The 18,082-nt window shown below is 41.9% G+C and overlaps 1 protein-coding gene across 2 annotated transcripts in view; it reads right to left on the bottom strand.

The window, feature by feature from the left end:
* Positions 1-1,805: 1,805 nt before the first annotated feature.
* The window catches only part of nr5a2 (nuclear receptor subfamily 5, group A, member 2), a 53,569-nt gene continuing 37,292 nt past the window's right edge, over positions 1,806-18,082 (bottom strand). For both annotated transcript variants that reach the window (XM_064332064.1, XM_064332065.1), the window contains exon 8: positions 1,806-4,732. In XM_064332064.1, coding sequence (XP_064188134.1) covers positions 4,485-4,732 — 248 coding nt within the window. In that variant the 3' untranslated portion in view covers positions 1,806-4,484. The remainder of the gene's footprint in view (positions 4,733-18,082) is intronic.

The raw sequence follows: 18,082 nt of genomic DNA, 5'->3' as shown, positions 1-18,082 counted from the left end.
AGAGAGCCCTGTTAATTACAATATATTTAATTATGCATCTAATAGGTCACACTCACACTCTTAATTGATTTCTACGCTCTATGCATACGTGTAATCATGTGTATATGAAAGGCTACTACAGATATGCGGTTTTCACATTGATGTTCAGCTTTACAAATAACGTTTTCCCTGCATTGACTAAATAACCAACAATGCTGTCGACCATTGTTTCTTACAGAGCACACTTTCCAAAACCGTGGATGGCACACAAGGTGGATGTAATCTTCACGTGCCTATGGAGGTGGAGTTCATATCCTGTTTCCCCCTAAGCTCTAAGCCTTCGAATGCCTGTGGTGGCTTATATTTGGACTAAGGACTTGCTGTGTGGAACTTGTAACTGTTCCTTGAAACTAATTTCAGTGATGTCCCGTGTCTCTGTTTTTGAATCATATTTTAGCGATGACTGCATCATAATCTCATGATGTTTTTTTTAAAGACCCCTTGTCTCTTGTTCTGTTTTAATGACAAATGTTTTACAATAACTATGTAAGCAATCTATACAGAATAATTTCCTTATATATGAGTAAAATTTATATGTGTAAAAAATGTGTTAACTATAAATGTAAGATTGCACAGCTTAAATGTTGAGACTGTTTTTGCTTTTAAATTATATGCTTGCATAAAAAATGTAATGTTTATTTACATTAAAGAAATACATTTTTATTGAAAAAAGAAGAGATTAACTGCTCAACTGAAAAAAACTATCTCTTTGCAAACAAAATGTGATTTGTATTAAAAGATACCATAAATCTCTAGCTTGACCAATCAAGATAAAAGCACTGCTTTAAAAAGATAATGTATAAAATATATAAAGGATTGGGAAAAGTTATAAATTATATAATTTCACACATTTTAATCTCTAAAATTTATGGTTTGTGCCATAAAAGTGTAACAGCCATAATTAGTGCGATTTTGTCTTGGTTATCTCAGTCTTTTCTCAGGCTCAGTTTACTAGCAAAATAACATGACAAAAATGTTAAGATTTTTAAAACATCTACAGTAAATAGCTAAAATTGCTGTGAGTTCTGAGGTCTTGCTCTGTGACGCTAGTGATACTGAAGTCCCATCAAGTAGCAGTCATGTGCTGATGTATTACACCATGTTTTTAGAAAAAAACATTCCTGTGAATTAGGATGAAATAGAGAAATTTGTTTCTCAAAATGTATTTATTGTATTTTACATTCTTAAGAGTTCAACTGTGAAGTCTGCTGCTCATCTACTAGTCCTGATATCTCTCCAGACCCAGGAGTTCTGCTCTAGCATCCAATCCCATTAATACTGGCCCACTTAACATGTCCAGTCTTATATTCATAGGACTCCAGAACACTGATCTAATGTAATGTTGAGTGAGGTAATGTTTATATTTCACTGACAGCACTGTTTCTCCAAATTAAAATATACATAACTCTATGATATCATACCCCTCTACAGACAACACCAGCAGTGTTTTTTCAGGTTCTACCTTTTAGAGTGATTTTATAAAAGTAAGGTATGTGTCCTGGAAGTATTCAGTCTCACTATAACAGATTTATTGCCATGTGCAAGTCATTGCCTGATTTGTATGTACATTTTTGTTATACTCTGATGTACACAGATTAAAATTAATTGAATGAAAATGACTAAAATCCACATTTTAATTGAGAAAAAAGTTTCATGCATATCAAAGAACCCAGCCAAGGGTCTTTGGCACCTTCTGTCATTCATGCTAAAAAGGGACCGTTGGAAGCAGAAGAGAGAAAGAGAAGGAAAGAGAGAAAGAGAGGGGGGATTGGCATATAATTATTTATTGAAATATGAGGAAAAATTCCATCAGCTTAAGGAAACTCCCAGGCAGGAGGTGGCGTGACAGTGTCATTCTGGCTGCAGAGTTGGAGAGGAGCTGAGGATCAATGTGTTGAGGTGAACTTGACATCCAAGGCAGCTGCAGAACGTTCATAACACACAATGTGGGTGGGGGGCTTGGGGGGGCTTGGGGCGGGGGGGACGGTACAGATTGTCTGTTCACACGCAGGATAGGAGAAAATGAAGTCACAGCAATGGATCAGCCCAAAGCCAAAGGTTTTGCAGAAAGGGATCTTTTCGCTCGCACAGTATTTCAAAATAACAGCAACAACAACAATAATTAAAATCCTGTTCAGAGTGAATTTGAGTGAAAGGACAGTTCTACTTCTAATGACCTATAGTAACACTTTAAACACAAGAGGGGACCCGGTAATCAATGTAGAAAATACAAAGATGAAGAGATCAATGTTCAGACAGCATGTGAAATGGACCTTGGTTTTGTAAAACATGGTCTTGAGCACCTACATTATGTATTCATAACGATTACATTATGGTGGGCAGGATTTGGTTCCAGTTACTGGACGTGCTCGTGAACACTGCATCAAAAGATGTTTGGTCAAAGCAATGATGCGATTGGAAGAAAACAGGCAGACCCCTCTTTTCAACACGTTTCTCCACCTTTGCTGATGCATATCGTAACATTTCACAATGTTATATAAGACAATTATAGAATTCACAAGCTGACAGTTAGGAATGCAGATAACCTTAATGGAACAATGAAAGAAAGACCTTGCTCTTTTGAAAAACGAGTGTGTTACTCATTTATGATGATACTAGCTGTTACTCACTCATGATATTAAACATCGCAGATGCAGTCTTTGGTATAGAATAAACAATGTACATGATACATCTTAAATGTCATAATTAAACTTGTTCAAATTCAATGTAGAAAAGCGATGAAACCACCAGTGTCCACAAACTTAAATAAAATCATTTTTAACTTTTACAGCTGTGAGTTCCATAGACATTTAATCAAAATGAGCGTGTTCATTTTAAGATCATTATTTTTGTCCCTGAACTGCATTTCAACACCATTTTTTAAACATGCTACAGTAAACAAATATATTTGGCTATGACACTCCTTGCTTATAGCATACACAAGGAAGAAACCAATAAGCAATAAATTAACTTCATTTTTTTGAGCGGCACCAGTGATATACAAAGAAAGTAGAACATAAAAAAAACAAAAAGTTCTACAAAGTGGCAGAAACCGAAATAAAAACCATTGTTCAGTATGCAAACGTGATCTTTAGGCCAACAGAAACAGCTACATTTTCAAATTTAAGTGAGATTCCTTTTTGATTTTAGTGTCTCACGACATAATTAAGTACTGGTCAAAAGAAAATGTACTGTACACACCAAAGAAAGCAAACCAGGAATATTTTAAGAAAATCATTGCTTTGCAATTTGCTTCATCACAGTTCTCTCCCACAGGACCTAATAAATGTAAACACCTTTTGTATTTCTTTTTTTTAAATTTTACAACATTAATACTTTATATTTTTTTTTACATATTTTAATTCACATCTGCACGGTTAGCTAGCATGGTAATGAAATAAGGCAAGACTCACATAACTGTGACATCACAAATTCATAATACTGATATTTAAGTTTTTTTTATCACCACACTTTGTTCTGCAGCAGGCTTTGGTCTATTATTGACAGAGGCAGAATTTCTCCTTCCTGTCTCCCAGGGACCTTCCATTGTTCAATATCAATATTTGTATGCATTTTATATAGTAGGAAAAATTTATAACGAATTAATGGCTCAATTTTTATAGGTTGATGGGTGTTCCCTTCATCCACATGCTTTAAAATATATTCGCAAACAAAATAACTTACTTTCGGTAAAAACTTCAATATCGTATGAACGAAATCATGAGCAGTTGTCCTTTTCTTAGACAAAGTGGCACCTCAGAATGACAAAGAGGATGAAATTACTGCCTTTTCAAAGTAAATTTTTTGTATTTTTGTTCTTTTTTTTTTTGGTGAGTGGCTACAAACAAGTCTCTTTTTGGGCAGAAGTACAGGTAGGAGGTCATAGCACACCCAGTCCGTCTTTAGTGCTTGTTACGGTGTTTTTCACTCTTTTGTGCCTTGAGACCCGACAGTGGGAAAACTTCAGCACTTCTATCTCAGAGTACCAACACTGACAATCACCTCCGCATCAATATAAATCCAACTTTTAGCCAGCCTGCATCTCACAAACAAAAGGAGCACATGAAAGGGGCACAGGGGTTCATCCCTTCTCCTGCGCAACAGTCTCCTCTATTAAGTGCACACTTCTCCTTGTTTGTTACTGCTTGTTCGTTACGGTCTACAAGTCTTGTCGCATCACAATGACTGCCGTTCAAAAAAAACAACCGAAGAAAGTCTCTTTCGTGTCAGTTTGACGTCACCCTCTCGGAACGTCTTCGCTTTCCCTCTGATTGATCCACATTCGCCGGTCAACACAACCGCGTGGGTGTCCCGAGTGTCTGACTGGGTGGGGGGGAGTGGGGGGGGAGGTTGGTGAGATGAGGAAACTGGCGTGGGGTGGCAAGAATTTGCGGGAAAGGGGTGGGTGGACGGAGGCGGGGGTGTCGACGGCGGCGGGCGGGGCCTCAGGCACGCTTGGCGTGCAGCATCTCGATGAGCAGGTTGTTGCAGGGCACGTCCCCGTTCAGGTGCTTGTAGTACAGGTACTCCTCGGCCTGCAGGCTGATGGCGCGGATCTCCGGCAGCCTCAGCAGGAGCTGGCCGAACTTGTCCGTCTGCTGGGGGTAGCTGCACATGGTGTAGTCCAGCAGAGCCGCGTTCACCTGCTCCTGCACGCTCTCCACCAGGTGGAAGTTCTCCAGGTTCTTCACGTCTGTGGGGAGAGCCGGAGGAAGACGCCGTCACTTTCCTGAACTTAATACGCTCAAATAAGAACGTTCAACGTGCCCTGACTCACGACTACACTTTCTGGAACCTTCCAGACAGCTGAAAGAAAATATCTTATGAGACTCAGGCTTACCGAACAGGAACACAGGAATTAAAAAGATCAAAACTGTGACCATAGGAGATTCATCAACATTTGATTATAAATGAATGCAAGGGCTGGGGGGCAGACCACACACCATAGAACTAGAGTATAAGGTTACTCTCTCTCTGTGTGTAAATGATTCTATTAACTGGGGAAAAATTCATTTCTATTGCTTTCTTTTATTGCAATTTCTCTTATTGAAAAAAATAGACTACAGTAGTTAACACAGCCTGCTCAGATAGTAACACAAACAAATTATCCTTTTGTGTAAAAAGTGCTTCTGTATCAAAAATTGTGTAAATATTTGATTCAGAAGCACTTTTTACACCAGACTGGCAGTTAAAGGGACATTACAGTGATAAGGGAAGGTTGATTATATGTACTAAGAAAAATAAATAAATTTATGGCAGGCCGAATTGCTCACAGTGTAATATATGACTTGCTAATGAATCCCTGGTGTACTCCCGCATTTAATCTGGTGTAAAGACCACTGCACGCGATCTTTTATTAATTCCTTTGACCCTAGGTTGAATGTGTAGTGGGAACCCCTGTGCAGTTCATTCTAATAGAAACTGACAGGGTCCCTGTGTCTGTTTGACACCTCCAAATGATTCTGAAAGACTCTGACCTGCCCGGCCATCACTAATGAACCAGCTGGCACACTCCACTGCTTCCCAAAATAATCTGCCCTGCGACTGCCTCGCCTGGAAAAAGAAAATATATCAGTGACTAATGAGGTCTGGAGAACGAGCGGAGAGTCCTTCAGAGCCCCGCTTACGGGGGGCTGTTCTCCCTGACCCCTCCGTGACACTCAGAGGCGAAATCAGGCCAGGAATGGGTGGTGCACCTGACACACACGCCCCCCCCCCTCCCCCCTCCCTCAACCGCCCCCGCCCCAGCCCCAAAGCACACTCATACGCGCACACACATTCATATAAATAAGACATTCGCATCTTCTGCTGTCATCCCTCACTTCTGAGTTTGCGTGACCCAACCAAATATTTTCACAAGATTTTTATTGATTTCTTTTATACAGACGCGGCTGGGGGAATGGACATTAGCTCCATGTTCATACTCCCTCGCGCCTGTAATGAATTTTAAATTTATGTGCTTGCATCGCCGGGTTGCACCGCACTGAGGCATTTCAGTGATATCACATATTTAATGCGCGTTCCACCATATCTGTTTTCACATACTTTTTTTTGCTAATTCAATCTCAAACTTACTGAGATACTGTATATGAGACAGGATCATTAGCCAAGACATCAGATGTTACCATGGTTTCATGGCAAGAATTTCTGGGGCTATCTGGGAATGAGGAAGGGGGAGACTCAAAACTACTGAGATTTGGAGCCGAATAGCGCTGTCAAACTAATTAGGGAAAAAAATGATGCAAAAAAAAAAGCTCAATTTTAATTGCTAATTATTATGAGGCTCCTTTTGAAAAAAGAAAAAAAACAGAGAGAGAAAAGGGGAGGAAGACCAAAAATGATTGACGGCATTAGCTTGATAGCTATTCCACCTGTGCAAGACAGGTTGCTGGCAGTGTGTTGTGTTGTATAGTACGTGTTTATTTAATTTATCAGTGGCGAGGAAACCCAATTTGATCATGCCCCTGATAAAGAGAGAAAACTGTATTATGTTCAGCGCTATCCAGCGAGACAGTCAGGTTGAAGCTCAACACGGTGCGTCTTATCTTCCCTCTCTACATCATCCACTGTGGGACTAATTATCAACTTTTTTTTTTTTTTTACATGAAACAGCCTTGCTGCGCACACTCTGTGCCGACGCGCAACGCTAAACCCTTAGGTCTTGTGGAATATATTGTTCATTTGACTAGCGATCACACCAGGCGACCCTGCACATTCACGCACAGCATCAATATGCTGGAGTGGTTCTCACTTTAATTAGAAGGAATTTCTGTGTATCTATCCACCGCATTCATTCAAAAGCAGAGGGCTGCGCATCCCCTCCCCTCCCCCCTCCTGCACACTGTTACGGCGGATGTGTTGTTCTATAATTTAAGTGTATGCTCATCTAATTCCAATGAGGAGTTGAAAAGTATACTGATAAAAAAATATATTTCATAATAATAGTCACAATGCTTTGTCAAATTTTGAAAGGGTTCGTTTTTTTTCTGCCCAATGTTCACAGATTGCAGGCAGTCTGAATTTTTCTTTATAACGGTCCACTAATTCAATAACACGGTATCATCAACTCTCATTCAATGTGCATTGGACTGAAAGTTTAACACTTGTCATACGTCTGGCAGTAAACACAATGGAAATACTTCAAATTTCCACGCCATTGTTACTTGCCAGGAACTGAAATTCACTCATTCACTCGTCAGTGACTCCGGGTTTGGAGACGCGAGCCTGGCGCGGCGAAAAGCTCTCGGCTGAAAGCGAGCTAAGCGTGCGAGGGGACGATGGCGTGGCAGACCTGAGCGAACGTGCTCTGCGCAGGGCTATACTCCAGCCAGCCACACGCAGGCTTTTAAAGCCTGTCGCAGCTCCACAGAGGCCACTGAGGTGGTTCTGGGTAAAGCTGCGTCTACAGACCCTCCTGAGAGAGGGGGAAGCCTTTCCGGTATGATGAGCTGTTATGGTCCGTGCGGTAAATTTAGTTTTCCCCCTTGTCCAACTCAGTACACCACCCATAAAGGTGGTGGAGCTTAGCGTTGAAACACAAACCCAACCCAATGAGGAGTAACTGAAAAAATGCCCTGATGCCACGTTAGATTAGAAATACTGTATGTACTGGAGTATCCCATTTGATAATTATTTTTTGAACAGTATGTGTAGTTTGGCTTCACACAAACATTTCTTAAGAGTCTTTTTGATCGATGCATACATGTGTCCTGTTAATACTGTGTTAATACTGCCCTGACTGCTTTCATTTTTTGGAGAACTGAAGAAATTGCAAGGGACCTACCTCTTTTTAAAGCTTTATGTTAGAAATATTTTCAAAACTGCCTTCCTCCCCGAAGCGCTTTACCTCCTTGTTTCCACAATCCCCTGGTGGATTGTCGCTGGGTTTTCAGTTATAGACATAAAACAGGGAAATCTGAAGTTCTTAACACTTCTTAACATGGAGTTTGAAGGCAGTGAGTACACTCTATCTGAACAGCACAATGCCGCATTGAAGTATAGAAAAGTGTACTGAGGGTCAAGCTGGAACAGTACAAAACTGGATTTTGATCTCTAATGATACAGAACTCGATCTCTCTCTCTGTCCCTCCCTCCCTCTCTCGCACACACACCCACACACACACACACACACACGCACATACACACACGTGTGTGTGCAGGGTCACTATAAAAGGAAACAGGTGTCTATCTGGCAACTAATTGAACGCTGGGCTGCAAACTTGTTCAGGAACAGGGCCTATTCCCGACCTCAGGTTTTTCATTTCGGGTTGCAGGGTTACTACTGCATTTCACATATAAAGCCCATGTGTTCCTAATGCATGTAAATGACTCTACCAGCACATTCATTTCTTTGAGGAGTCTAGAGGCCTCCCAACACCATGTGATTTGATTGTGATGAGCCAGCAGGGACAAGCTTTGCCAGTGTGTCAGAATAAAGCATGAAGGCTTAATTTACTCACCTAGTCAACCTGGACCAGTGGGCAAAGTGCCCGGCTGCTATGAAACGGAATTAAACAGGATCATCCAGTTGGGGATATATTAAGTCAAATTTAAGCTCCAGTTGTTGTGCTAAGCAGGTAGCGGAATCAGCCCGGTTGCCCAAGGACAGGTCTGCTCGTTCAGCAATTCGAATGAAGGGGAAAAGTGCCTTAGGTATGATGAAATAAACAAGAGAAGCACAGACAAACCCTTCTTGTTACAAATACTGGCTGAGAGGCACTTGGCATCCTCCAGAGGTGAGGGAAATACATTTACATCTATTTATTCTTTTGTGGCCAAAGCCAGTGTTATTAAGAGCTATGAGCCCTGCACCGACGAGAAGAGCATTATATCACCATGCATAATCACTACAAAAGCCCTCATAACAACCCGGCCTTATGGCACAGATCTATCTGAAAACGAGCGGGTCAAGAACAGCACACTGTACATGTGCGCCAATGTGCATCAGCATCCATCGCCTCTCCCTCTTGAACAGTGCATGCGGTTTGGCTTCACACAAACATTGCTTAAGAGTCCACTTTTGATCTGTGCAAACATGCGTTCTGTTAATACTGTATTAATACCACCTTGAATGCTTTCATTTTTCACCACGCATAATCACTACAAAAGCCCTCATAACAATCCATCCCAATGGCGCAGATCTGTTTGAAAATGAGTAGGTCAAGAACAACACACCGTACGTGTGCCAATCTGCATTAGTATCCATCTCCACCACTCATTTAAACTGACATTAAGTATTTGCTTATTTTTAAATACAGGGTAGCTCCATGATCTTGCTGCCGTTTTATACTGTGACAATATGAGACCTTTCTGTAGGGCATGCGGCTAATTAATTCTTCTCTAGAGCGTGTCATTGCAGGTCTACTCAATGGGGAACGCAGTGCGCCGCATTGGGTTTTTAATTTGCGACCTTGCGGCTTGCGGTGGATGCGTGGTTCAAAGTTCCTCACCCCTGGCCTTGTTTTCCAGCACAGTTTACGGGGACAGAGAAAGAGAGCGCTGTCGAGCGCACTGGGACACTTGAGGTCGGGAGATGAACGGACGGGTGGCCCTCGAGTCCGGGGCCTGCACTGTGACACCCCGATGCTCTGGAGCACCAATGCAGGTTCCACAGTCGAACAAAGAGAGCCCCGCCCGGCTCCAGGAGAACAGGAGCTAAAAATCAACAGGGCCTTCGGGCGGATACAAACGCCTTTCAATACGTCGGTCTCCGAGGGCCTGCTTCTCCCAAGAGCCTGAGCTCGCACCTGCTAATGCAGTCAGAACTCAACGGGCTGTTTTATTAACCCCCTCACACACAGGTACACAGACGTACACAAGAACACACATGCACAAAAAAACCAGATAGGAAGTGTCTAATATCTCATTAAATGTCAACTATCTCATTAAATGTGTAATATCTCATTAAAAACAAGAATGAATTTTCTGAAGGGGAGGACGTACGCAACAGCGTGTTAAATAGACACTAAAATGTTTCATATATTAAGTATTTCTGTGCAGAAAGCAATTTGTATCACTCGACCAAAGTAAGTGTAACACTACTGTATATGAAAGAAATTCAATCTATCATTAATGAAATACATGCCTGTTGAAATATGTACTGAAATGCAATACATTTTCAAGGCTAAGACGCACTTTGAAAAGGAGGAAGTATATTTGAATCGTACAGTAGCATTTTAATAGAAGGACAGAAATGTTAGTCAGAGAGGAGACCCAGCGACCCACACACAGACGGAATAAACAATGGGTCCTTATGTTTCTCTGTCTCTCAGCACTTTTGGAAAAACTGGGTTGTATTCAAGTGTTTTACACAAATATGTGTGAGTGCGTGTGTGTGTGTGTTTATGAGAGAGACAGAGAGCATGAAATACATTGACAGTCTTGTTTATGATAAAGTGACAGAAAATCATTCAGGGGTCAAGTATCCCCACTTCCTTTAAAATCCTAGAGCAGCAAAACTCCCACCAGTAATGGAACGCACACCCTTAATGAGGTCATTAAAGCCAAGTTCCCATCAATATGTTTTTTCTTTCTTTTTGACAAATTTGAATTAATAATTCAACAGAGTGCCTGGGGATGTATATTTTCTGTATGAAGGACAGTTAATCCATAGTGTCATTTTTTTTCCTATACATATTCAACTTTTTCCCCCCCTCTTTCTCTCTCTTTCTCTCTTGATGATGAACATAGTGCTGACTAAAGAAAAAGATGTCATTTGCATATCCCTCTCTGAGGCTGGTTCTTTGGTCCTGTGACACAGGAGGAAACTGCCAATACGTTTTTTTATTTCATTTAAATTTTTTTGTGTGGTTATGTGTAACTTATTCAGCTACATCACCTGAAACACTGTCCTTGCCCAGGCGGGTAACGGAACATGACAGGTCTGTGACTCTGCACGCGTAGCCTTTCACAAACAGTATACCGTCCACTAAAGCACACGCTCAGGACATGATCTGCGTGCACTGAAAGGCCTGGAAGGAACCATTTAGAGAGACAATTTATTTATAAAAACACAGTCCGTCGGCTTTATGTAACGCAGACGTCTTCCTGTTTGGATTCCGCTGATTTTGTTGGAAGACACAAACAACGCCGTGGGAGAGAAGTGCAGTTCTCCACAGCTGGCAGAAATTGCTTTCTTAATGCAGCCATTCAGCTCTGACTAATGAAAAAGCTTCCCCTTACACTCGACCATGCTCTCACTTGGAGGAAACGTTTCAATCATTTTCAAGCATTACCGTCCTCCCTTGGACGCAAAAAACGACACGCAGGCCGCCACCCGACTTTGGCACGCCCTCGCCGATGTCGTAACATCAGACGCTTCTCGTAGAAGTGAGCGCACGCGGCGACACGTGCCAAAAACAACGCAGGTCCGCAGGCCAGATGGCCGAATGTAACGCTGCATCACGGCGGTCTCCGCGTCGCGCGCGGAGGAAGTCGCTGGAGCGGCCTCGCGCCCTTTCCCGGCCCATTCTGAGAAGCTGTCAGTTTTGGTAGTCATGGCCACGAGAGAACCGGACCAGATTTGGGCCGACTGCAGGCATCAGACTGCGCACACCTGCTTTCTGGCTGTGCTGGAATAAAGGCTTCGGCCTGTGCCGTTTGCTAAAGCTGTCAGACCCGTGACACACACACACACACACACACACGGCTCATGTTGTCCCTGCCTACAGCAGCCGTGGCTGGTCAGGGTTTATGTTACAATAGCTGAGGAGAGATAATTAGACTTGTTTTCAACAGAAAGACAGCCCAGGCGGCAGAAGACATTGTTGTCCTAAATATACACTTGTTTTATTTGGGGGCTGGAGGGTGTTGTAGAGTATAAGAGCCATGGGCATAGCACCTGTTGGATCATACGCTCTGCATTTTAGATGGTTTCTAATTTCACTGCTCAGTTCTCTGTTAGGGCTTCGGAATCACAGTGTATCAAGGTCAGGGAGAACAGGGCTCACAGAGCAAATGCTTGACTTTGCTGAGGAACTGACTTTTCCTCAGTCCTTCAGTTCCTGTTTTATTGAATGCTGTTATTATTGAGTGTTTTATCAATTTACAAAATCATTTATCACTTTGAGTATGGAATCGGGGGGGGGGGGGGTGGCGGTTTGTTGTATTGTGTGAAGCACTTTGTGTTACATTTACTTGTATGAAAAGTGCTATACAAATAAAGTCTGATTGACTGATTGATTGATTGATTGAAAATGGCACATAATCCAATAATTGGGCCTTTACCATTCCCCAACTGCAGTCAACTACAGTACAGGACCTCCCCCATGTTTTAGAGGAGCCTCTGAAAGGCTATAAGCTCTGCCCGTGGCCCCAGCCTGGGGGCCCATATTCCCTCTGCAGTTTCTGGGGGCCCCCAGGCTTCCAGAGAGAGGCAGGCCTTTCATAGCCGCGCTGCAGCAGCGCACAGCGCCCACGTTCGCCCCGTGTGACCGCCGACAGCTTTATAGATGGCCGCCGCACAGAGATGCCTCTGCGGAATCAATACAGAAATGACAAGTTTTTATGTCGAGGCTGTGTAGCTGCTCATCTGTGTTTGTGTGTCCTGTTTAAATAAGCCGGGCGGCGCGCGGATCAATAGGTACCCCGAGCGTGGCTATTGCCGCTTCTCGTTTTCCTATCACTCACGCCGCCGCCGTCCGCTCGGGGCTCGCGCGCCCGCGCGCTACCGCGGGGAACGCCAGGCCTGCGTTGTTTCCGCGAGCCTTATGATGTTCCGCCTTCAACCGGAAAAGAGCACCATCGCGTACGCGTCAACACGCCGCCGAGGGTCAAACAGCATCTTGCTCACTCCGCACAGCATGTGCCGAAAACCTCAAGACACGACATGGGTGACTTATAGTCGGGGATGGGACTTCTCTGATGTGCTTTAGCAACGTCAAGCCAGTGCTCCCTGAACATGCAACCGTGCTGCTGTATATTTAAAAATTTTATGAAGTTTAGTCCATTGATCCACAGTAAACAGGGGACCCGTCTAGCATCCAAAAAACCAACACACTTCCCCTTCTGGAAATGACTGTAATTATTGTACATTATGTGAAAAATAACTCAATAAAATGTGTAAAGTCAAGAATGATAAGTTCGCCCCAAGACAGATATGTTTATGTAGGATATGATATGTCCTACAGGTCAGCTGTTATTATACATCTTTGTGCTGTATAATTGCTTGCAAGGTCTTTTCTTATGAATTATTTTAATTTGTAACAATTCAGGAACGAGTCAGTATTGAATCACTTCTAAAGCATACACCAAAGATAAGAAAAGTAACAAAACAAAATAATAAAATCTTAATCTTCTTAAAATCTTCTCAAAAATATATATTAGACAGAGCATAATCTGTATTTCTAAAACCTGTACCTAAAATTCGACTGAAAAAAAAAAAAATCTCAGCATTGTTGTCTCCAACAAAAGCAATTTTTAAAAAAACTAAACGAGATGAGCTCCCCTGCACATGATTGATATTTCCAGTGCAGGTATCACTTAGGAGACACCTGACATGCAGTCAGAGAGCTCCGAGCTCTCCCGGACTGTTAAGTACCTGGGTACAGGCGCAGCGCACGTTATGCACCCGGTAATAAAAGTTGGCCATTGATTTCCTGTAGCTGCTTGTAACTGTTAATGTTGACACATCAACGGCCAAAGGAAAGCACAGAGCTTAATAGCAGTCCGAGAAGGTGGACATACAGGAAGGGCCCGATAGTAAATCACAGAATCTATCCCAGGAATCGATACGACAGTAACTGTAAGTGTTCCCCTGCTTTCCTAATGTTTTATAATAAACTGACAGCATGTAATAAGGGTACGGGGGAGAGGAGAGGCACCAACAGTAATACCTCGCCGTCTCCTAAATCACTGCTCGCAGGAAAGGTGTTTTTTTTAGAGAAACTAGGAAAACACCATTCGCTTTACGTTTGCTTGCTTGCCAGGATATTCTTGGTTTCATGATGCTAAAATGTTATGGTGCTTAAATAAAACATTAAAAAATTATGAAATGGATTTTTAAAAATGTGTCAGCAGTCTCCATGCTAGACATTTTGCACCAAAGTTGTGAACCACAATGTGTCAGTCACAGTGATTATTCATGTTTATTTAAACTGGCATAAGAAAAATACAATGGCAGCTATGTCACTTTTTGTTCAAGATTGTAAAAATTTATATATAGCAATAATCATCAATGGGGATCCCCACCCAAAAATCATCATTTGGTATGCTCCCTCTTGCCCTCAAAATAATTGGCATGGCCCATATTTCATGTACAAAAACCAAAACCTCCTTTTGTATCTGCAAAATATCTTTTGTAATGATGATGTCATTGTGGTACAGATCCTCTTGTTATCATTTAAGTAACTGGAGGTGTCTTGTGAAATGGAGAACGTGTGTGATGGTGACAGTTTATTGCTTTCTCTCTAGCCCAAGTCCCAAACACAATATGTAAGCAATATGCAGCTTGTTTCTTTGCAGTGTACCTGAGCTGCAACATTCACAGAATTTTCTAAATGCATTCTCTACAATAAAAGAAGGGGAGGTGTTATACCCTGTTGGAAACATTGTTTGGGATGGGGTCCTGTACATTTTCTTTGTTATGAGCTTACATATTACATGCAAGTAATTTGAAATGAGATATATTTTTCACAAGGTGAGGTACAACACATTTTATACAGATTTCTTGCACTGATTTCTCCTTTAATGTTGATATAACTATATTTGTTTTTCCTAAAAAATCAACACAACCAGGTCCCAGACTAAAGTGAGAATAGTATATGAATTTCACCATAACATAACATAATGTAACCTGACAGCAAGAAATTGGATTTTAATATAACAATCTTTTTTAATATAATAATGCAATCAGACCACTGGGGTCAGTAAAAAATACCAAATATTGAAATAGTGTAATATTTGGAAAAAAATGTGTACACTTTTGAAATTAATAAAAACATTGCAGGGTATGATATACTTCATACATGCACCAGTCAGATGTAATGAACAGCTTTGTCTGACTGGCACACATTTACATATTTTAAATACTTCAATATACCTTATAAGGCACCATGTAGCTCATTAAAATTATTTTTTAGATAAATGGAATGTTCTGTCATTTGTAATTTGTGTCCAGGAAAAACCTCCAGAACACAAATAAAAAATTCATTTATTCATTCATTAATTTATTAATTACTTGCCACAGTATTGGTATGGGAGTATTGAATATAAAAATATTGCCCATCCCAATGTAAAAGGAGTGCATTGAGCCAACGTTTTTGTCTTCACAGTTTTGACTATAGAGGAAATCTCAAGAAAATATTTTTTATTTGATAACACAGCTGCAGCACTACAGTACATAATGAGAGCTGTCATTTAAATTATTTGTAGCATTGCACCACAACACTGTCAGACATTCTGACATGAAATCATCATCTCATTGAATGCAGTCTAAATAAATGTATGGGATGATAGTATACTGATCTGAAGGGAACACTGTAAGGGGTGAGCAGGTGCAAACAGATACTGCAGGGGAAAATCTGCATCAGGAAACAGAAACCCACAGACCTCCATAAAATATAGCGTAATGAGTACGTACGTAACGTGAATTGTGGAAATAGGAGAGGCAGCGAACGGGTGGATTTTATTAAACAGACCTGATGTGAGGTAAGGAGGGAAGAGGTCAAAGGTAAAGCGCTGTAATTCTGCGAGACTCATATTTAATGACAGCAGCCTGCCGCAGAGCTCTGGTAATAACGCTGTTCTTGGAGATCTGGAGCTTTTAAAGCTTGATAAAGTCTGAAAGCCTTTTAGGATCTCATTAAAGACCAGGTCTGAAAGTGCTCGCAATGAGTGTCTTCGGGTTGCTTTAGATTTCTGGCACCAGAAAAGATATTAAAGCACACTTCCCTATCAGACCCTACACGCACATTCTGGGCTTTCTAAATCTGAGATGGAGGCACATCAGAATGTTTACATGTAAGCCTGAATATATACCAAGAAGAAGGTTTTGAGAAAAATAAATATAAAAAGAAAAAATATACACTTGTAATATATGCAATTGAATCCATGTTCCCAATGCACGTAAAAGCCCCGAGATGTATTATTTTTCCACAGAGGTCTTATTAACCTTAAAAATTAACCTTATTAAGCTGTAAATATGAAGGCATATTCTAATTTTCACAATATCAAAGTAATGTAAAGAGAAGAAATGAAAAAACACATATGGCAGGATATATTTTCTACAGAAAATTTGTACATAATCTAACATTACGTTACTAAACAAAACACAAAATGGACTGGCATGTACTGTGGGTTCATGGGAACCAGTAGTAGGCGGAAAGGGAAGGCTTTCTGATTATAACTGGTCCCAGGTCAGGTCTCTCTTTCTCCCTTTTTATCTTCATTTCATTTCATTTCTCTACGTTCCTGGGGCTGCCTGGCTTCCGCTGACCCTCCGCAAAGCCCCCTGTTTCCCCGCTACGGCCCTCCGTCCGTCGTCCTGGTTTATACGCGTATTGATCCGGCCCAAACGCGCAACTTCCAAATGACTTACTGCCCGTCACTGACAAACTGCTTGGCTCACTAGAAAAACCTTCCCCTATTATCTTGCATTTAATTAAGACATAGCTGCAGTTTTATGCACCATTATTCGCCCCGGCCGGGTCTCAGAAGCATAAATATTGAACCGTCGCAGGGTCTGAATGTTAATCAATCCTGACTGAATTCCAAACGATTTCATACATTTCAGGAAATGAATATTTGCCTGTATTATTCTCCCATGCATACATTACTTAACTCCGGGTGCACATGATGGGCACCAATGCATTGATTCTGACAAGTGAAAGAAGGCATGCCTGCTTCATTAAGGCCTCCCTATGTGGGAATGTGAATTTTGGAGGGGGGGGCAGGGGTGGGTCGAGGGTTGGGAGAAATACGGTTTTTTAAAAATGGGCTCAACACGTTTCCAGTTTGTTGTTTCAGCAGATTGGCAGGTGACCCCATCACGCCAGGGCAGGGACTTCAGAGGAATGAGGTGAAGATGCTAATGAGAAAACGGTGCTTATTACGTGGGGGGGGGGCTAGCTGACACCCACGGCCTAACTAATCACCGTGCGTTCGAATTAAGACCCATCTGAGGTGTGCCGAAGGTTGCAAATCTGTCACTCCTTACCCATCGTTTATGGGCTTTAGAGAGGCAGAGGCGCAGTGCAAACAGTGCCATTACTTTTATTGCTAATTCACATCAACACGCCTGCGGTTCACAGAAGTGAGGATCTGCGGTGCAGTTATAAATGCTCAGAGGAACAGGGAAAGCAGGCTGCGCTTCAACAGGAATCAAAGTTCCACAGAAAGAGCAATAGAAAATATGAATGCAACAGGACTGTGGCAAAGAAATCAAATAATTTGGTATTTCTTGGCATTCTCTACCTCTTCCAGTAAAAGCAAAGGTGAGTTTGTTTAGCACCCTGCCCACAAATCTCCCCTCAGTCGGGAACACTTATGACACAGGCCTGGCTCTCCTCTGCTTACTTGCTTCTGACAAGTCATGACGGTACTGCTTTACTTACAATTACAACTGACAAGACCTGACCTAGCAGTGGGGTTACCCAAAGTTCCTAAGACTGTATTTTTAACCTCTGTTTCCTGCATCTGGCATGCATACGCATACACACACACGCACACACATGTGCAGACTTACACACATACATGCACACATACGCAAACACACACACATACACGCACACATACACAAACATAAGCACAAATGCTTACACACATACGGGTGCAAATGTGTATACACACTTACAAGAGCACTCAAACACACACACACATCACTCTTCCCACAGATAAACACAAGAAACAAGAGAAACATGCGCACACGCATACAGTACATGCACACAGACATGGACACACTCACACACACACACGCACAAACACACACAGAGACACATACAGACACGCCTTCGTGAGAAACAGTTAAACAACAGACACAAATCCACTCGCACATAAGGAAACACTTCCTGTGCCGTGTGACACAAGGACACTTCCTCTTGCGCAAGGC

Source organism: Anguilla rostrata, chromosome 4 (genome assembly GCF_018555375.3).
Source record: "Anguilla rostrata isolate EN2019 chromosome 4, ASM1855537v3, whole genome shotgun sequence".
NCBI lineage: Eukaryota > Metazoa > Chordata > Actinopteri > Anguilliformes > Anguillidae > Anguilla > Anguilla rostrata.
Note: the sequence above shows the minus strand (reverse complement) of the source record. Positions and strands in the feature narration are given on the sequence as shown.